General features: G+C 41.1%; 3 protein-coding genes across 6 annotated transcripts in view; 2 read left to right on the top strand and 1 right to left on the bottom strand.

The window, feature by feature from the left end:
• The window catches only part of relt (RELT TNF receptor), a 28,873-nt gene extending 26,616 nt beyond the window's left edge, over window positions 1-2,257 (top strand). For 2 of the 3 annotated variants that reach the window (XM_026192914.2, XM_026192913.2), the window contains exons 10-11: window positions 162-290; window positions 510-2,257. In XM_026192914.2, the coding sequence (XP_026048699.1) occupies window positions 162-290; window positions 510-513 (133 nt within the window). In that variant the 3' untranslated portion in view covers window positions 514-2,257. Of the gene's footprint in view, window positions 1-161; window positions 295-509 lie in introns of those variants that run through there. The other variant, XM_080288735.1, reaches the window with a different exon arrangement.
• Window positions 2,258-2,966: 709 nt separating this feature from the next.
• p2ry2.1 (purinergic receptor P2Y2, tandem duplicate 1) lies at window positions 2,967-7,211 on the bottom strand. The gene is made up of 5 exons (XM_026191270.2): window positions 7,017-7,211; window positions 5,534-5,887; window positions 4,630-4,798; window positions 4,041-4,386; window positions 2,967-3,957 (listed from the first exon to the last, which is right to left on the bottom strand). Exons 2-5 carry the CDS (start codon window positions 5,868-5,870, stop codon window positions 3,763-3,765), a joined length of 1,047 nt encoding a protein of 348 aa, XP_026047055.1. The 5' UTR covers window positions 5,871-5,887; window positions 7,017-7,211; the 3' UTR covers window positions 2,967-3,762.
• A 4,386-nt stretch (window positions 7,212-11,597) lies between these two features.
• fchsd2 (FCH and double SH3 domains 2) overlaps window positions 11,598-18,338 on the top strand; it is a 75,955-nt gene continuing 69,214 nt past the window's right edge. For both annotated transcript variants that reach the window (XM_026191269.2, XM_026191267.2), the window contains exons 1-2: window positions 11,598-12,199; window positions 16,328-16,425. In XM_026191269.2, coding sequence (XP_026047054.2) covers window positions 12,179-12,199; window positions 16,328-16,425 — 119 coding nt within the window. In that variant the 5' untranslated portion in view covers window positions 11,598-12,178. The remainder of the gene's footprint in view (window positions 12,200-16,327; window positions 16,426-18,338) is intronic.

Genomic DNA, 18,338 nt, shown 5'->3' with positions numbered 1-18,338 from the left:
GCTGTTTAAATTTGAGAACACCTGTGTGCACCTTTGTACTGTGTTCACTAACATTTACATAACACACAGGAGGACACAGGTACTAACGCGCAGACAAGGCAATGTCATAATAGGGTTGTTTTCTGAATGTAATAATGGTTATGTTATATGTTGATTCACAGATTTCAAGTTGCTCAGATCCCGGAGCAGAAGCCATGCACAGTGGAGACCAAGAGAGCATCCCAGGAGCAAAGGAACTCCTTCTTCGGTGGGAAGTCCTTCTCCTTGTCTTCCTCATCTGGCATCCGGAGGTAGGAACTCCAAACACAGCAAGAAGTTTTGGCCTCTCTTTCTATCCATGCTGTTTCTTTCTGTTTCATTTCCTCTGTGCACTGCCAGCACTTGAAGACTGTACTGACCAGCGACTGATGTAGTCTTGACAATTGGTTAGATTTAGTCAAATCAAATTGAGATTTATTTAAAATGACAAAAATATCAAAATTAATTTTGTTTTTCATTCATGTTTGCAGGTGAAGGGACGATATTGCTACCTCGCTGAAGATGACCTCATTCACCGGCGACGGCTTGACCCGCTGACACCAAGGGTGTTTTATTTAGTTGACTGACACCGATAAACCACAACCACCTGCTGCTGGAAGTAGTTGTTTCTAATAATGCAATAATAGGAATATAACTGTATTTATTATTACATAGGCAGGTTATTGTATTTTAGACGTATCGGATGCCGCATCAGAGGCATCACAGCTACATCCGAACAGAAACGGGTCGCGAGACATGCAAGGACAGAGCGGTTAACAATAACTGACACTAGAAAGAGGGAAGCGTGTATTATACACAAATGCACTCCTGGACTTTTTTTTTTTTTTAAAAAGGAGTGCTTCCATTTAAAAAAAAGAAAAAACAAAACAACAAAAATAATAATAATTTCTAAGAATGCACCATAAAAAACAGAAAATCTCCGCCTATCAGCCTGTGGTTTGCAACATCAATGAGCATATGAGTTTTTTAGCACCACAGTTGGCTAATAAGCCAAATAAAAATAAGAAATCTGGATCATTTGACACTTCATTATTTAAAAAAAGGTATGTTTTAATTTTATTTTAATGTTATATGTTTAAATAATTAAATATAAGTAATTTTGCTGACACCAAAACTGAGGAGGTTTCAGACCTCACTTGCTCACTCAGTTAAAACCTTTTAGAGTAAAAAATAAAACCAAATAAAAATGGCGAGATTTACATTTTCGGGATGTACCGATTTTTCTTTAAGAGGGGCACCTCAGGCTATATCGGAGCATTTTTAATGACGCCGCAGCCCATTGGCTCATTCCCAGCTGCTGTCGTCATTAGAGTGAAAGAGTAGTTACAGGGGTGGGTCTCGCTTTTGTAGAAGAAAACATGTAAATAAACATGTACATATGTAAATATGGGTGGGTTTAGACAAACATGGCGTTTTGTAATTTTAAAGTATGCATGAGGTGATACGTTAGATCCCTTATAATGGGAAAGACAACTGCACTGCACCAGCGAGTGACATTTGTGGTTTATCATTTTAAAAAAAGGAAAAAGTTAGAAAAAAAACCCAGCAAATGCTACCACACTACCATGCATAAGCCCGAAGGCTGAAGTGCAGCATAAGTTTAACATGATATTTGTTATTTTTCTATCATTTGGGTGCAACATCTCAGTGCTTTTTCCTTCAGCTGTTACAGTTTCCTCTTCTATTCATGAAAACACTCTATAGCTATGCAATCTTCAAAATTCAAAGAAACCACTTCTATAAACACACACACACAGACACACACGCACATATTTATTTATTTTTTTTATTTTATAGTTTAATTCAATAAACCCACCAGTGGCTGCAGAGAATTAGCGGTTTAAATGCCTCAGTCATGCGAGCTCAGTTGGCTTTAGTTTACATCCTCCTGGGTTTTCAAGCGTGTACTATAATGATAGAGGCTTTTTTTAACTGCTCATTTTCATATTTTCTTATTATGTTGTGACAAGGAATATGACAGTATGTCTGGAGGGAAGGGTATTTATTGACTGCGTTACATGTTTTCTTTTGATTTGTTTTTAGTAACTTTCTCACTCAGACTACAGTTATCATGAAACGTATTCAAGCTGAAGTGTTGCTGAAAAGAGGGAAGGATTTAAATATTCATCTCATCAGCTTGCATGCATTTATATAATATTGCAGTTTTTTCCCTGTATGATGTTTTTACTTTTAAAATAAAGAGGTATTTTAAATGCTATCTGGTTTGGTGTTGCACTGCTGTGTGGCTTTGTGGTGTCTGGAGTTGGTGAGTATGTGAGAGTTGAGATTTGTGTGAGGCTAGATTATAAAATGGCAAAATATTTGATGGGATTGCTTGAACCATGATGAACTTGTGGGGGGTTGTCACCCCCTAGTGGTTCACTGTAGATTAAAGGGATACTTGAGTCTGTACTGTTGTACGTTACTATAAATTCCCTTCTTTTCCTATGGCTCCTTGATTTAAAAAATTATGGACACACATGGATTTAAATTAGAAGAAAAACATCCATCCATCCATCCATCCATCCATCTTGCCCTATCCCAGCTGCCATAGGCCGAAAGGTGGGGTTAATCCTCGACAGGTTGCCAGTTACCACATTTTAAAAATGTCTTCTTCTTTACTACATGATTTTTACATCCTTCACATTTGTGACATGTGTTTTTCTCCGGGACATCGAGAACAAGCCTTAAATTTGCAGTGAGGTTGACCCTTGCAGGGAACACACGCATTCCTGTCTTTCATGTCAGAACAACGCTCACAGTAGAAAACCTATTAGTTCTTATACAAACATCAGGTGCTGGAAATTACTCATAAAATCAATTCTCTAAGCACACAGCTGTGATACGCCACGTAGTTTTCTATTTTCATAAATACACTATCTTTATACCCTATACATCCAAAGGCATTTAATGCATTAAGTCAGAAATCAAATACAATATAGACATTTATTTCTAATCTTCAGTCATCATAAATCTCCTTTGTCCTGATTTGCAGTATTTTAACAATAAAACAAAACTTCAGGTTTTTCCCTTTAATTTGCTCTCACTAGGATTCTTAGCAAAAAGAAAACAAAAAATAGTATCTATAACAAAATATCTGTCTTGAAGTAAAATTAACATCTCAGAAGTGTTGCACCTGCTAAACTAACGACTGGTGCAAATTTAAGATTGAAAAGTGCTCTCTTGAAGAGATCTCATCTGTCATGCAATACTGTGTGTCTATGTAGGTTTTGAACCATCCAGGTGGCAGTAGCTTTGAGTACTTCTTTTTAGGTTCTTCTGTTCAAAAAAACTAATGGGAAGTCCCAGGTATTTAACCCCCACTGGTGCTGTCACTTTGGAGGTGGTCCTGAGAGTCATTAACCTTCCTGCAATCATGTTTAATTCAATTCAACTTAAGTGAATATTATTTATATTGAACTAAAACAACAGTTGCCTCGAAGTGCTTTATATTTTAAGGTAAAAACTCTACATTAAAACACACAAAACAACAACAACAATAAAATGACCCACATGGGAAGAAAAAACTTCCTTTTAACAGGAAGAAAACCTCAGAGCAGCGCCAGGCTCTGGGAGGGGCGGCTATCTGCCCCGACCAGTTGGGGGTGAGGGGAGGGAGACAGGACGAAAAACACAGTGTGGAAGAGAGTGGTAGATAAACATGCGAGTCTTTAACAGTCTGTTACTCTTACACAAGCCCAGGTGGCAAACAGTCACATGGTGTTAGTGTTGTGCTGTCAAGTTTTGGATTCCACTGTTTGCTTTTGGTGGCGGCAGTTTGCGCTTCTTAGTGAGATTGCTGCGGGCATCCTGCCCTGCCAGGAAGTAAAGGATGGGGTCCACGCAGCTGTTGGCACTGGCCAAAGGTCGTGTAATCTTGTAGGCCACACTGGAGGCTTCCACCAAGCTGCAGCTGATCTGGTGAATGGATGCAAATGTCATTCAGCGATCTTTTAGAGTCATCATAACATGTTTATTATTAAAGAAGTGCTTGTCCTCACCTGTGCTGGATTCACCTGCCTCATGTATCTAAAAAAGTAGTAAAGACTCCTGGTGAGGTGGAAAGGGAGGAAACACAGCATGAACGCTGCCAGCACGATGATGATCATCTTTACTGACTTCTGTTTGGACCTCTGGGCTGTTAAGCCTCCTCTTTCCTCTTCGGTTCTTGCTCCAGACCCCCAGCCAGTATCTAGAAGCTTTCTCACCATCAGGCCGTAGCAAACCATCACCACCATGAAGGGTAAGACGAACATGAGCACTGATACGACTGAGCTGTACACCAGGAAGTCATCGAAAAGCTCTGGACTGGTGGTGTCGTGGCAGATTCGCTCGGTGTTCACGTCCCTTACAGAGCAGATAACAGATTGCATTTGTTTCGGATCTTTAAACGGCACTCCCCCTGTCTGGCACTCAACCTGAGTAAAAGCTTGGCTGTTCTTTTAAGTGTGTCCCATTAGGGTCACCTAAGATAAGCACAGTACAAAACTGGTGTGCCACAAAAGTCGATAGTCCACACTTAAATGCAATTAGAGACACTTTCACAAAATAAACGAAGACAGAGAAATAAAGTTACAAACATTTAATCACCTAGTTCTTGAAAAGTAGAGAATAGGAGCCTGGCAGAATAACACACAGGCCCACACTGCCACAGACACCAGCCGGGCCTGGCGGGCGCTGACCCAGTTGAGGGAGCGGACCGGATAGCAGATACCAACGAACCGATGCAGGCTGATGCAGGACAGGAACAGGATGGAACCTGTCAGAGAGGGAAAAATGAATGCTTAGCATGCCTTTTTCATAGACTAATAATTATTAGTATTACTGTGTAATTCTTTGTATTAACTAATAGATCATAAAAAAAACAAAACAAAACAAAAAAATTGTAACCTGTGGTTTGCACCTTGTTTGTAAACCCTCAGTGTTTATGTTCATGAAGGCGTCTCTTGCGTGTATAATGATATTCCTACCACTTAAGGCATTTTTTTTTTTGACTTGGTTAGATGATGTGAAGTTGATTTTCTTAACAATGGAAATAATTCTGTGATCATCCACTCAGTTATTCATTTGGCTTCGCTGAGCTGACGACTGCATTTGGGCCCTCCTAAAGCTTTGTGTTTCTCTCTTATTTATTTCGGGTTTATTTGGGTTTTTCAGCCCAATATTGGCCTCTCTGAATTGCACTGACATCTAAGATTATGATGTAAACCTATAAAATACATCAAGGGAACGGCCCTCCCTCAGCCATGAGACTGCTCATCTGAATTAAAGCTGAAAGTCTCCACACACACACACACACACACACACACACACACACACACACACACACACACACACACACACACTGTATTTCACACCTTATTGCATCATACTGCACTGACAAATAATGCATACTGTATTGCAGCATATTATCTTGCAAAGCTGTTGCTCTACAATAAGTCAAGCTCAGCTTTTGTACTGCGCTGTGTGAGTTTGTAGCTTTCCACAACTGTACCGTATAAATTGGCATAAAACAGGAAGCGTATAAGCTTGCAGAAGGGTTCGCTGAACGGCCAGTCGTTCTTGTCGGCGTAGTAGTAGATGAGGAATGGCAGCGTGAAGATGTACAGGGTGTCACACACTGTCAGGTTGAACATATAAATGGTCGAGGGCTTCCAGCGCTTGGTGTGGAACACAATCACATACAACGCAGTGGCGTTCAGCGCTAGGCCAATCACAAACACCAGGGTGTAGCTGACAGGGAGGAGGATATATTTAAAATCATCATTGAACTGACAGTAGCTGGCACTGAAATTGGTTTGGTTGGTCTTGTTGTTGTCAACGCTGGCCATCTTGATGCTGAGAAGACCTGAGGGGAAAATTGTAGAAAGGAATGAATTAGTTATCTATCTATCTATCTATCTATCTATCTATCTATCTATCTATCTATCTATCTATCTATCTATCTATCTATCTATCTATCTATCTATCTATCTATCTATCTATCTATCTATCTATCTATCTATCTATCTATCTATCGAGAAAAAAACTATTAGGCACAAAGGACAAAGAAAATGGTTGTGATTAGAAGGATATGACATCAGTTAAAGAGGCCCTGAATCATTTGCTTTGGCATGCTTCAACATATCATGCCATACCAAGTATAGGCAAATAGCCAATTGTGATTGCACAATCAAATTAATATAATCCAGCTTGACTCACTTCATTTCTGTAAAATGCACAAGGACATTTCACAGACATTAGTTGTTGCTTTCTTTAATTGTGGGTGAAAGAAGAGAAGGAGCTACTTAAAACCATAACTGATAATTTTTTCCATTCAAAAATATGAATCTCTGTGTAAGCGGTGGCTCTTAAACAGACAGTACAGTTCCTCCACCTGGCCTAAACAACACCGGGACACCTCTGAATAACATATCAGCGATGCAGTTTCAAAGTTTATTTCAGACACTGATTCACCAACTTATGTACCAACAACTTTTTTAGAAAATATCTGGTGCAGCTGTGGCCCATGGCGGATTAAAAAAAAGCATGTTTTGTTTGGGCATGACAAAGTTGTCTAAAAAACCCTCCAGCTGCAAGCGGCAGAAACAGAGGAATAACTTTTTAACTCAAACCAGATTCAGCTTGGAGAGTTTCAGTGGCGTGAGCTGAACATTGCTGGCTCACACAAACTCGGGCCATTTTTCTGTTTATTTGACAAGCCCAAGTTCAGCCATGCAATACAATGGACAGAAAGAGCCTGAAGAAACAACATGCAACCTTATTAAATTCTCAGCTCACCGAGGAGTTAACCTGCAGCAGACCTTCCACCCCCTTCCTCTTTCTGATGTTGTTTTGCTCTCTCTGAACCTTTCGTTCTTCTCTCCTTTACTCTTCTAAACAGCCCTGTGTTAAATTTAATCGATAACAGACCCGAGCGTCCATATTTGTAGCTCCTAAGTTTTTGTGCATGCCATACCAAGTTGAGAAGAACTTACCTCTTCGGCAATAAATTCCTTTCTGCTATTTTCTGGTAAAACAGCCGTTCACAAATATCCCCCCCCCAAACAAACCCCAAACCCTAAAAAACATATAGCTTATGAAGTAAGTCACGCTGTATGGGTGCTATTATCCTGACTATCCTGTCCAAAGTATCCTCACATTGTTGTTTGTGGTTGAATGTGTTCCTGGGAGACTGGAGGCAGTGAAAAAGTTGTGAAGACGTATGACTGTTTGACGAGTTGCGGCGTGTCCACAGTGAGCAAGCATCTGGGGCCTGAGGCTAATATGTTACATATATTCAGTAAAACCAACAGACACCTCGAACTGGTTAAATATTTATGTTTCTCACTTTGGTAAACCTAGAAAGATATATATTTGAATTACTCTTAGTATTATTAAAATAAGAAGACAGTTTTTTTTAGCATGAAAAAAGGCCTTAAATCATCTTTTATTATTAGAGTAAGAAATTTGTAAAAATGTAAGCCTGTAAACTGATGACAACAGTAATAATAATAATAATCATCTTTATTTATAGATATAAGCTGCACTAGTAAAAGTATTTAGTTCACCAACAACTAAATGGGCATTTTGCTTAACATGCCACCCCCACCCCACCCCCCAAATTCCTTAGGAGAAGACATCAGAGGTGTGTCCAGAGGGAGGGTATGAGGTGGCACAAGCCTCAATCAGATTTGCCCTCACACCTAAGGCCTGATTTAGACTCCTGTGTGGAATCTTTGCAGAGACCACAACATAACCTACTTAAATGACAGACATTGTTGCTGGCGTACGTGCTTGTGCTGGTCCACTACGTGTTAAGTACCTTTTGGTCATGCCCCAGTGTTTTATATGGAGTTCCAGCCAATAGAAACAAATCATTTGAACTTATTTGAAAATTCCCTCGGGTCAGTTTTGATAGTATCAGCAATCACCCTCTATGAGTTTGATGATAATTGTGGGTCCTTGATAATGTGACTGTTATTCTTTTACTGGTAAATTCAAAAACTGTGGAGGAAAAGTAGCCAGAAATGCACATGGGAAGTTGGCCATACTGAGGCTGAGTACAATAGTTCTGGGTTACGTTGATCTGACGTGTAGTTGAACTTATTCACTCGAAATTATTGCTTTTTTCTTTCCCGTGCTATTGTTTTCTGAAGTTTTGGTTAGGCTACTTGTTAGTGGCTCCATAGTGTCTGGGTTTACACATTTGCCTAACAAGTGAACGATCACTGTCTCAGTACCAGGAGGACACAAAAATCCCTTTCAGGGTTGTGTCAGGACATTTATCTGGTGTGAAAATCTGCCAAATCAAATATACAGAGCTGCTTCAGTTAGTTGGGCCATGCTATTAAAAAAGGTGTGTATGCCTATATTTCTTCAATCATTTTCAATGAAGCTGCCAGTGTGCAAACAAAAGTGCCCACTCCTTTGTCACTTTCCTGAATTAATTATTATAAATATGTAACAATTAACTAATAATGATCATGTAGCAAAGGGCATAAAACGTATTTCTCTCACACGCCACAATAATGGTTGTTAACCTGTGAAACTAACGATTTTTTGGATTTTGCATTAACAACAAGGGCTGTGGGCTGTGATGAAATGCACGCTGCTGAGCTTTGTTCTAATCTTAACTTTAGTTTAAGATTTAGGCGGTACACCACAGGGGGGCCAGCACACTGTATGCACACTTAAACACCAGTGGGAGCCACTCAGTAGAATAAAATTCCCCTGTTAACACACCGATTTCTTGTTTTCTTGTTTTATGGGCACAGACACATAACAATCTCTTACCTCGGTAAGGCCAAAGGAATGTATGTGCAGAAGCCAAATTATAAAATAAATCACAGATGAAAACAATCCTTGCAGGATCCTAACACAAAAATTACGATTCATAAGTGGGTGGCAGCCATTTTCCTCTGTTCCGCTGTCAAAAGGTTAGGTGTGAACATGAATGCGATTCCTCCGAGTGCGCGAATGTGTGTGAGAGTGTGTAGAAATATACGAGTGTGATAGGTGAGGAAGTGTGCTTAATGCCTCACCTGCTCCAGAAACTTTGTAAATGAATGATTACCTGTACCTTAACCTTGAACATAACACGTAGGAGGCAAGAAGTAAAACGCTCAATTCCTCTGAGCTAGTTTGTCTTTTCCTCTGTCTTCCAAGCCAGCGGGATGTTCTCGCGCTTCACTCAAGCTTAATTCATAACAGCAAAGGGAACCCAAAAGTTCAGAGACGCCATTTATCCTGTTTCTCCTGCTTGAAGAGTGTGAAAACTTTCCTTCTTTCTTGGTTAATAAGATCTATCATATCAGAGCAAATATGACCCGTCCTTTGGGCCGATGTCTTTGATATGATCTCGTCAGCAAACCCTCTTCTTGCCCACTTGACATTTTACCAACCTCACATGGTGAAGCTGTTCAAACAGGTCATTTACACCTCTGGGCTGTGTTGTTCTCGGGATAGTTAACAACTCTTTAACCTCTGGCTGTGTCCCCTTCACAATTTAAACAGGCTGTTATCCACCCTCTTTTTCAAAAGCCCAATGCTGGCCCTTCAAAAAGGCCTTTTAGCACTACACTTCTAGGACTGCTGAAGGTAGTCAACTGCTGAAAAACAATTTGGATAAATTCAGTTTGATTCACTCTACTGAAACAGCTGTTTGTAGAGTTTCAAATTATATTTTAAAACATGGAGATGGAGGTGAAGTTCTGATAGGTCTGTCTGCTGCCTCTGACATGGTTGATCTGGGTATCTTCTGAGATAAGGCGGTATCTTCTGCCGCCTTATCTCGCGGTGTTACCTAAAGCTTGGGTAACACCTTTATATTTTATTCTATTGCACACATCTCATACATGCCATTCAAACCCCAGAATGTAAACAAATAAAACCATCTGTTCTTCAGAACAATCAGTTGTCACACACACAAAAAACCCTGACACTCTTATGTGTGCCCCTAACAACATTAACTCTATTAATCTTCAGTACTCCATGAGAGATCCTGGTGTTCCTTTTAGAGGAGGGTTCAGTTTTGATGAGCATGTCTTGTTAAAACTTGTTTTTTTTAATCATCTGCAGAACATTGCTCTTTAAAAATATACCGTGTCTCAGTGTGAAATGGAAATGACTATACACGCTTTTGTGTCATCGCGTCCTCGATCACCCATTATTCATTATTCATTCGCCTGAGTAAATCATCTCTGTGTTGCTTCCAGCAGGTCCAGAACACAAAGCTTCTCACCAGGTCCTATAAAAGCCCACATGTGACGCTGATTTTATTCCATTTAGACTTGTTCCACATAAACTTTAAGGTTCAATTTAAGATTTCTGTGATCCTTGGCTATATGCTTCCTGGTGAATTAATACATCTATACATGACTACTGGGTCTCTGAGGTCAGCTGATTAGTGGTTGTTGGTGGTATCTACAGTAGGTCTAGGTACAAAAGTACAAAAGGAGACTTTGCTTTAAAGTTGTGGCTCCCAAGTTGTGGAACTGGCTTCCAGTGGACTAAGATCTGTGGACACTGTTGATGGCATTAAAAAGGAAGCATAAGACCGACCTGCGTAGACTTGCTTTTATTTAGTTTTACCTATTTATTCCATTAATCACTGTATCTTTTTTTTATGGGAAGCTTACTTACTTTCCCATAAGCTGGACAACTACACAGTTTGACAGGGGTGTGAGCAGAGTGACATGCAATATTGCTTCATGGTGAAGATTTTTGGGTGATTTCTAGTCTCATGTTGCAGAGGCCACCCTGAAAAATAAAGCTAACACAGCTGGCTGGAAGAAGTGATTCAAATGTGTGTCCAAGTACTTACAACCGTTTACAACCTGATCCCAGAAGAACAATGGTTCTTCATGTAAAGCTAAAGTTTATGATTTTTTTAATTAAATCTTCAAATTATTTTCTGAATTAATTGATTAATTGTGTAAAAAATGTCCAGCCCAGTTCCCCACTATCTTAAAATGACGTCTTGTTTTGTATGAAAAGCGGTCCATGACCCGAGATATAAACTGTGTTATAACGGAAGACCCAGAAATGCAGCAGATTCCTGCATTTGGCCGATTTTTAACCACGAGCAATGACGCCTAATAAAAGCATATGCTACGGGCTGCATGCATGCATTCATACTTGCGGGTGCTGTGATACCAGCTGCAGCTGATGCCAACCCTTGACAAGACTTTTATCACCGTTCCCCAGGAGCAATGAACCCAGTGACCCTATTTTACTCTGTCTTCCCCCTGATTTTCTATAGATTTTTTGACGTGCGCCATAATCTACATAATAATAGTGAGTAATCGTGTGGATTAGACGCTTTTTAGGACTCCCTAGCCAAGAAATAATAGGTCATATGCAAAAACGTTTTAAATAACTTATATATGTAATTTGTCTATTTATTTATTTGAAACAAAATCCCGTTTTTATTCCTACTCCACCATTGATTGAATGCGGTTTCTTGTTGCTATGCAGGTCTGCGGGACTCTGCCTCCTGCGCTTCCCCCTATAAGCAAGCTGGAGCGGCTGTAAAAAAAACAATGAATAAATAAATAAAACATTTAAAAATCTTTTTTTCCGACTTATATGCTTTAAGACAACTTTACTTATATTTTACCGCCAGCACAGGGCGAGAACGAGCAAACAAAAAGATTATCTCTTCCCGTCCTGATGGCCGTCTTTCATTAATGAGGCACGGGCGCTGTCCTGCTCTTCCCCGCACGGTGGAGCCCTTGAGCTGAGTTGCTGATGGGGTTCCCCGTTAATATCTTCCTCATCCCTTCCCTCTGCTTTTTCTTCTCCGCCTGTTTGCCTCCCCCTCTCCTGCTCACAAGAGTACAGTAACACACCAGTCCTGTCGTAGTGGCAGCAGCCGACACAAGCGTGTCCGGTCTCTCCTCGTAGCTCCAGTTTCTGCTCTGCATATAAACTAGCCATTTATCATCAGTCATGGCCGCCGGAGTACAAATTTAACTCCCGTCTTTCCTCCCTGTGGTTCGGAGGGGAGGCTTTTTTCTTTCTTTTTGTTGGTGTTTGTTTCAGGAAGCAAGAGGGGGGGAAAAACATAGAAATATTAGTGCCACACACTGATTTGGATATCCTCTCGGAATTACAATACATCTCACAAGGGAAATACCATTCATGTCAATACTTCAACATGCAGCCGCCGCCGAGGAAGGTGAGTCCGTTATGTTTTTAGTAGGGCTGTGCAGACAATGACAGGCAGATAACAGTGTTGTAAGCTCACGGTTGGACAGCCACGACAAAAAGCTTCCGGTAAAAATAAATAAATAAATACAAAAAAATAAATAAATAAAGGCTAAATTAAAGGGGAGGTCGGAAAGACCCTCGCTAGCCAACATTAGCAAGGACGGCTAGCTGGGTTAGTTGTGAACGTTATTAATGTGCATCTGTCCAGCCGCTGCAGCAGCGTGACCCTCACACGTCAAATAACGTTAGCTAGAAAGCGCTAGGTGGGCTACCGTGAGGCACAAAGCACGACTAAACGGGATTCAGGGGGAGAGACGTGCAGCAGGAATAGGAATAACTTCAAATATGAGCAGTGCTTTTAGCGTTGTGGCCAGTGAGGTGGTTGTTTTTGTTAAAATGTGGACGCTGTGGAAATATGACAACAACCCGCAACCCCCCCTCCACTCCACTCTACTCCACTCTCCTGCCCCAGACAGCACAACAAAAGATTTCGTCTTTTGTGATGATGTCTCAGAGAAAGACCTTCATCAGTCCGTGCAGGGGTCACTGAAGGCAGAGCTGACAAAAAGCCGAGCATACCGAGGAAGGCGTGCAGCCAGAGCCACGCTGACTTACTGGTTCTGTATGGGCTGAGAAAGGACGCCTAAAGCGTGCTGTGCAGTGTGTATGTGTGTATACACATGAGGGTGTGATGAAGTTTCTGGTCCACTGCTTTCTGTCTGTGTGTGTGTGTCCTCCTGAAATAGATGCACAAGAGCCAATTTCCCCACTGTGAAGCTCCGCATCAGATTTCTCTTAATTACCACGTATTCCCTCTGTGCCACTTACACCCTGCGTTTACACACACACACACACACACACACACACACACACACACACACACACACACACACACACACACACACACACACACACACACTGTGGCCTCGGACATGCCATTTAAACCACACACTTGTGCAGGTCTTCGCCTGACTGAGGCTGTACACACTGCTTTCCTGAACCTCCTGTTAAAATTTTTCCAGAATAAAAGCATAATTTACAAATAAATGAATAAAAAATACTCGTGAGTTACCCACTGGCAATAGCGCCGCTACCCTCAGTGTGCACTCAGCCCACAGCATCTCTGCTAGACTGTTGGATGCTAATAATTTCTCTCCCAGTGCGGCACATACAGCCCCTTAAGTGTTCTGTCTGTGTCTCAGCACATCTGCTAACAAACATGGAGTCATTTCGGCTCTCTTTTATTCGCCTTATGTGGCTTAAATTAAAGAGGCCTGACAAAGGCAATGCAGTGTCTGCCTATCTAGCTTTAAATCCATAGGTTCGAGAGTGGGTGTGGACGCTGAGGAAGTGTCTCTGTTTTGTGGATTTAAAGAATTGGTTAGAACTGGGCAAATTTAGCTGAGCCTGTGAAATTTCAGGCTACACAAGTGTTTTGCAGATGCTTGATTTTGGGGTGAACTTGAACTCTTTAAATTGACATTAACTGCATCAACGGATGGCATTGAATCTTAAGTTTAATTAGTGAAAGCATCTTTGCATCTTTAGACTGGATACATATCAGACAGGGTGTGTGTGTATTGGTATACATGCTTCATTACTGGGGTGAATCTGACATCCTCACATGTGCTTGAAGGTATGTTTGATTTGGCGGAGATCCTATGCCGGATGCCCTTCCTGACACAACCCTCCCCTTTTATCTTCTGCCTTATTTTAAGGCAGAAGGAAATAGGAAGACCACCGAGAAGGTTAATGGTTGTAGTGGAGGGGGATGCAGCCAAAAGACAAACAATTTAAACTCCTCTTGATATTGTTATCTCACAGTCGGGGATGTTTACGCCATATCTCTTCCTCTTTCCATTTTTGTTATTCATAATTTTCACATTTGCCCTTATTTGACATCTTCTTTTTCATTTTGTAACCCCCGCCCCATCTCTCTATCTCTCTGTCACCATTCCCCTCCTCTCGCCATCCTCTGGGGTTGCCACTGAGTGATAGAAGGTGAAATCAAGTGAAGAAATTTTGCCCTGATTGTAATGAACCACTCCCTCCTTATCTTCAAAGGCACAGCACATGAAAGAAAGGAGCTGTGCTGTGTTTGTGTGTTGGTGTGTGTGCCAGTGTAGTGTGTGTGGCATGTTGTTGATTGTTTTGTCTAGAACAGTCGTGAATTTGCCCACTGTTACTCTGGTGAATAGCCGATGGAATTCACCCGACAATGCACAATGACCTTCACAGCGACTCTGTTGGCAGGAGATGTGTGTGTTTGTGTCTGTGTGTCTGTGTGCATGTCTCTTTTAGCATAAGATGTGTGAAGGAGCCTGGCCACTAAATTGAATTTGATGCACACAGCATCTTTACTAAACACTGCAGTTATGGGGGATGTTAAGAGTATTCTCAGTCACCTCTAACTGCAAAAAATCCCCATACCTGCCTCACTGAAGGTCTCACAAAACCCTGACGCCGACTTTTACATTGATGGGTCATGAGTGGGAGTGTATACAGTATATGTATGTGCTACTTACAGGTTACTTTAGAGTAGGACAGTTGATGGGCAGCTAGAGAATATAGTGCTTTTCAGTATACATCATTTTGAAATCAGTGTCACTCATATTTATTTTTGGCTAATGAAGGCTTCATGGCTTAGATTCAACAAGGTGCTGGAAACATTCCTCAGAGATTTTGGTCCACATGACATGACAGTGTCACACAGTTGCTGCAAAGTTGTCAGCTGCGCATCCACCACATCCCAAAGGTTCTCTATTGGATTGAAATCTGGTGACTATGGATGGCATTTGAGTACAGTGAACTCATTGTTATGTTCAAGAAGGCAGATTGAGATGATTTGAGCTTGTGACATGGTGTGTTAGCCTACTTGAAACAGCTGTTAGACGATTGGTACACTGGTCATAAAGGGATGGACTTGGTCAGCAACAATACTCAGGTTTGCAGTGCTTCTTTAAACAATTCTCATTTTGTACTAAGGGGCCAAAAATGTGCCAAGAAAATATCCTCCACACCATTAGACCACCAGCCTGAACTCCTTATACAAGGCAAGATGGATATATGCTTTCATGTTGTTTGTGAGGGAACAGTTTTTCCAACCTTCTGTTGTTGAACTTTGGTGAGCCTGCGCAAAATGTATCCCCAGTTTTCTGTTCATAGCTGACAGGAGTGGCACCTGCTGTGGTCAAGGTTGTTGCTTGTTCACAGATGCTCTTCTGCAGACCTTGGTTTTAACGAGTGGTTATTTGAGTTACAGCTGGAAGCTGTCTTGTTATTCTCCTCTGACCTCTGCCATCAACAAGGCAGACCGTTCTCTGTAAACCATAGAGAGGGTTGTTTGGGAAAATCCCAGCAGGTCAGCAGTTTCTGAAACACTTAGACTAACCTGTCCGGCACCAAAAGGATCTTTATTCCCCATTCTGCTGCTTGGTTTGAACTTCAGCTGGTCGTCTTGACCATGTATGCTTGTCTAAATGCACTGAGTTGCTGATGTGATCGACTAGTTATTTGCAGTAACAAGCAACTGACCAGGTTTACCCAATGAGGTGGCTGGTGAGGGCATATTTGTCCAGTTGTCCAAACAATTCTTAGTTTTTTGATTGAAACAAGTTACGTTAAAATATCACAAATTTTTAAAAGCAAATCTTTCTTTCTTTAAACAGTTTAATAGATCAGCAGATTATCTAAAAACACAAAATGAAATGCGCTCATGTTAAAAGATGTTTCCGTATTCAGTCTGTTACTTTGGGCAATTTCATGCAGCATTTAATCTAACGAAGGGTCAATGAGATGGAAATATTATGGATTGATATGGATCATTTATTGTTAACGTGCATTTATAACTTACAGCCAGGTAGAAGCTTTCGTCATTCAATGAACCCTTTTACAACCAGGAAAAGACAGCCATTTATGTCCTCTGCATTGGCCAAAATCACATCTAGGTTAATATGTAGTTACTGTTTTAATATATTGATATGTGAGGACTGATGATTTGTTGAAAGTTGGGCTTCATAGAGATCAATAACATGCCTGTGGAGCTGATGGATGAATAAATAACACATTTAATAACATGTCTTTTTGTTTCATCCAGGTCAAAGTGACACAGGAGCTGAAAAACACTCACACAGAGCAGATGACAAGACTGCACTTTAAACACCAGACCGAATGTGACCTGCTTGAGGACATGAGGTATGAACACGTTTCCGAGTCACATAGTTGTCTGTAGCATGAAGCAAGTGCGCTTAACAAATGGCAGATGACTTGAAATCTAGTCGTCGCTGCACAGCACGCTCACACGGACACAGCCGGAGAAAAGGAAAAAGGAGTGAGGGAGAAGAGAAAGAGGACGTGGACTGTCATATTCCAGTTTTTTGACAAGCAGAGAGGGTCAGGAGGATGACAAAGGAATTTCCTGCAGCCCGCTTCCTGCTTTCCAAGTGTTTCTTTCTTTCTTTTTTCTTTCTCACTTTCACCTTTTCCATATTCTCTCTGCAAAAACTCTCTGCAGTCTCTTCCCTCACTTTAATTTCTCTCTGTCGCTTTTCCTCCGATTATCATTTTGTCTGTCTCCATATATCCTCTTCAACTTAGCTCAGCCCTGTTTACTCGTGACATATGTGAGCTGGCAGTTTTCCCTTTTTGGATTAGGGAATAGGAGGAAGCCCTGGCTCCTTCACGTGCTCTCGTTTTCTGTGTTGACTAAGCATTGATTATTTATGACAGCGAACTCTCATACTCTCTGTGTCTATGCTCCCATCCCGGTCTTTTGCTCTGTTTCTCATTTTCACACTTTCTCTGCCTGTTTTCTCTCCGAGACCTCCCTCCCCCCCTCTTTCCCTCCCTTTTTTCTCCCTCTTTCACTCTTGGGGGCAGCTCCAGCTGTTTGAGAACAGATTGGCTTGTTGCTGCTGGGTTTTGGAAAGCGAACAAGGCTCTGGTCTCACTTGTGGGAGCGCGGGAGAGCCAGTTAAGCATATGCAACCACGATGTGTTAGTTGTTTCAGTCGGTGAGGGATGAAGGTATGTGCCACTGGGTAAAAGGTTCCCAAATTGGCTTTGTCATCCTCGTCACTGAAAGATGCTGCCTGCAGTGTTTTCTCTCCATGTTGCTCTAGCCTTTAATGTTTTGTAATTATTTTTGATGACACATTCTCATGGTGGCAAAATCAGGAGCAGTGGGGTGGTGCAATGATTAGGGAAATTGGCTTGCGATTGGGAGTCCTGGGCTTAAGCCCCTGCAGCCACATGCATCTGCTTAGTCGATGTGTCCTTGAGCGAACCACTGTGGTCCCAGTCTTTTGGCTTTAGCCGATTTTGAAAGATTATTATAAAAGAGCAGAAGGGCTATCTGAATTTCACACCAGCAGCATAGTGTGATGAACGTATCCATTTCGTCAACCGACTTCAGCTCCCATTATGTTTGTCCGAACCAGCAGCCTAGTACCACAGGTGCTGAAAGGACAGCAGTTGGCTAAATTGCGAGTTGTCTTCTGACAGGACTGAATCGCTCTATAGAGAAAATGTTTTTCAAGAAATAGTTTATGTGAAAGCGGAAATTGTTTATTTCTGTTATGCTTTTGCATCTTCTGGGTTGAAACCAACCATTAGAGCTGACATGTTCTGTCTAATATTGTTTGTTTCATGTTGGATGACGACACTGCACACACACCACCTCTCGTTGAGTAAATTAATAAAAACTTAATATAAACTCATTTGAAAAATAAAATAAATACATCCAAGTACCTTAATGAAGCATTTAGACAAACAACTTCATACAGCCTGTAAATGAACAAAAAAGTTAGGAATAACATATGCAGGGTGGCTAATATTACCTAGTATGGGCTCTGGGTCCAAATGCTATCCCGTAATTGAAGAGTTGGCATCCTTTACTATCAAAAGAGACATTTTCAAGCAATTTTTAATCTGAAAATTTGTGGTGGGGCTGCAAAACATATTTGAGCCTTACAATGAAGGTAACACAGCCTTTTAAATATGAATTAGCCTGTCAACATTACTAATAGGGTGTAAATAATTAATCCTTTAACACAAGTAATGGCTTTTTAGTGGGCTGCAGTTGCATTTTTGTTACAATATCATGTTTT

The sequence above is a fragment of the Astatotilapia calliptera genome, chromosome 14 (assembly GCF_964374335.1).
Source record: "Astatotilapia calliptera chromosome 14, fAstCal68.1, whole genome shotgun sequence".
NCBI lineage: Eukaryota > Metazoa > Chordata > Actinopteri > Cichliformes > Cichlidae > Astatotilapia > Astatotilapia calliptera.
This window is presented reverse-complemented; position numbering and strand designations above follow the sequence as displayed.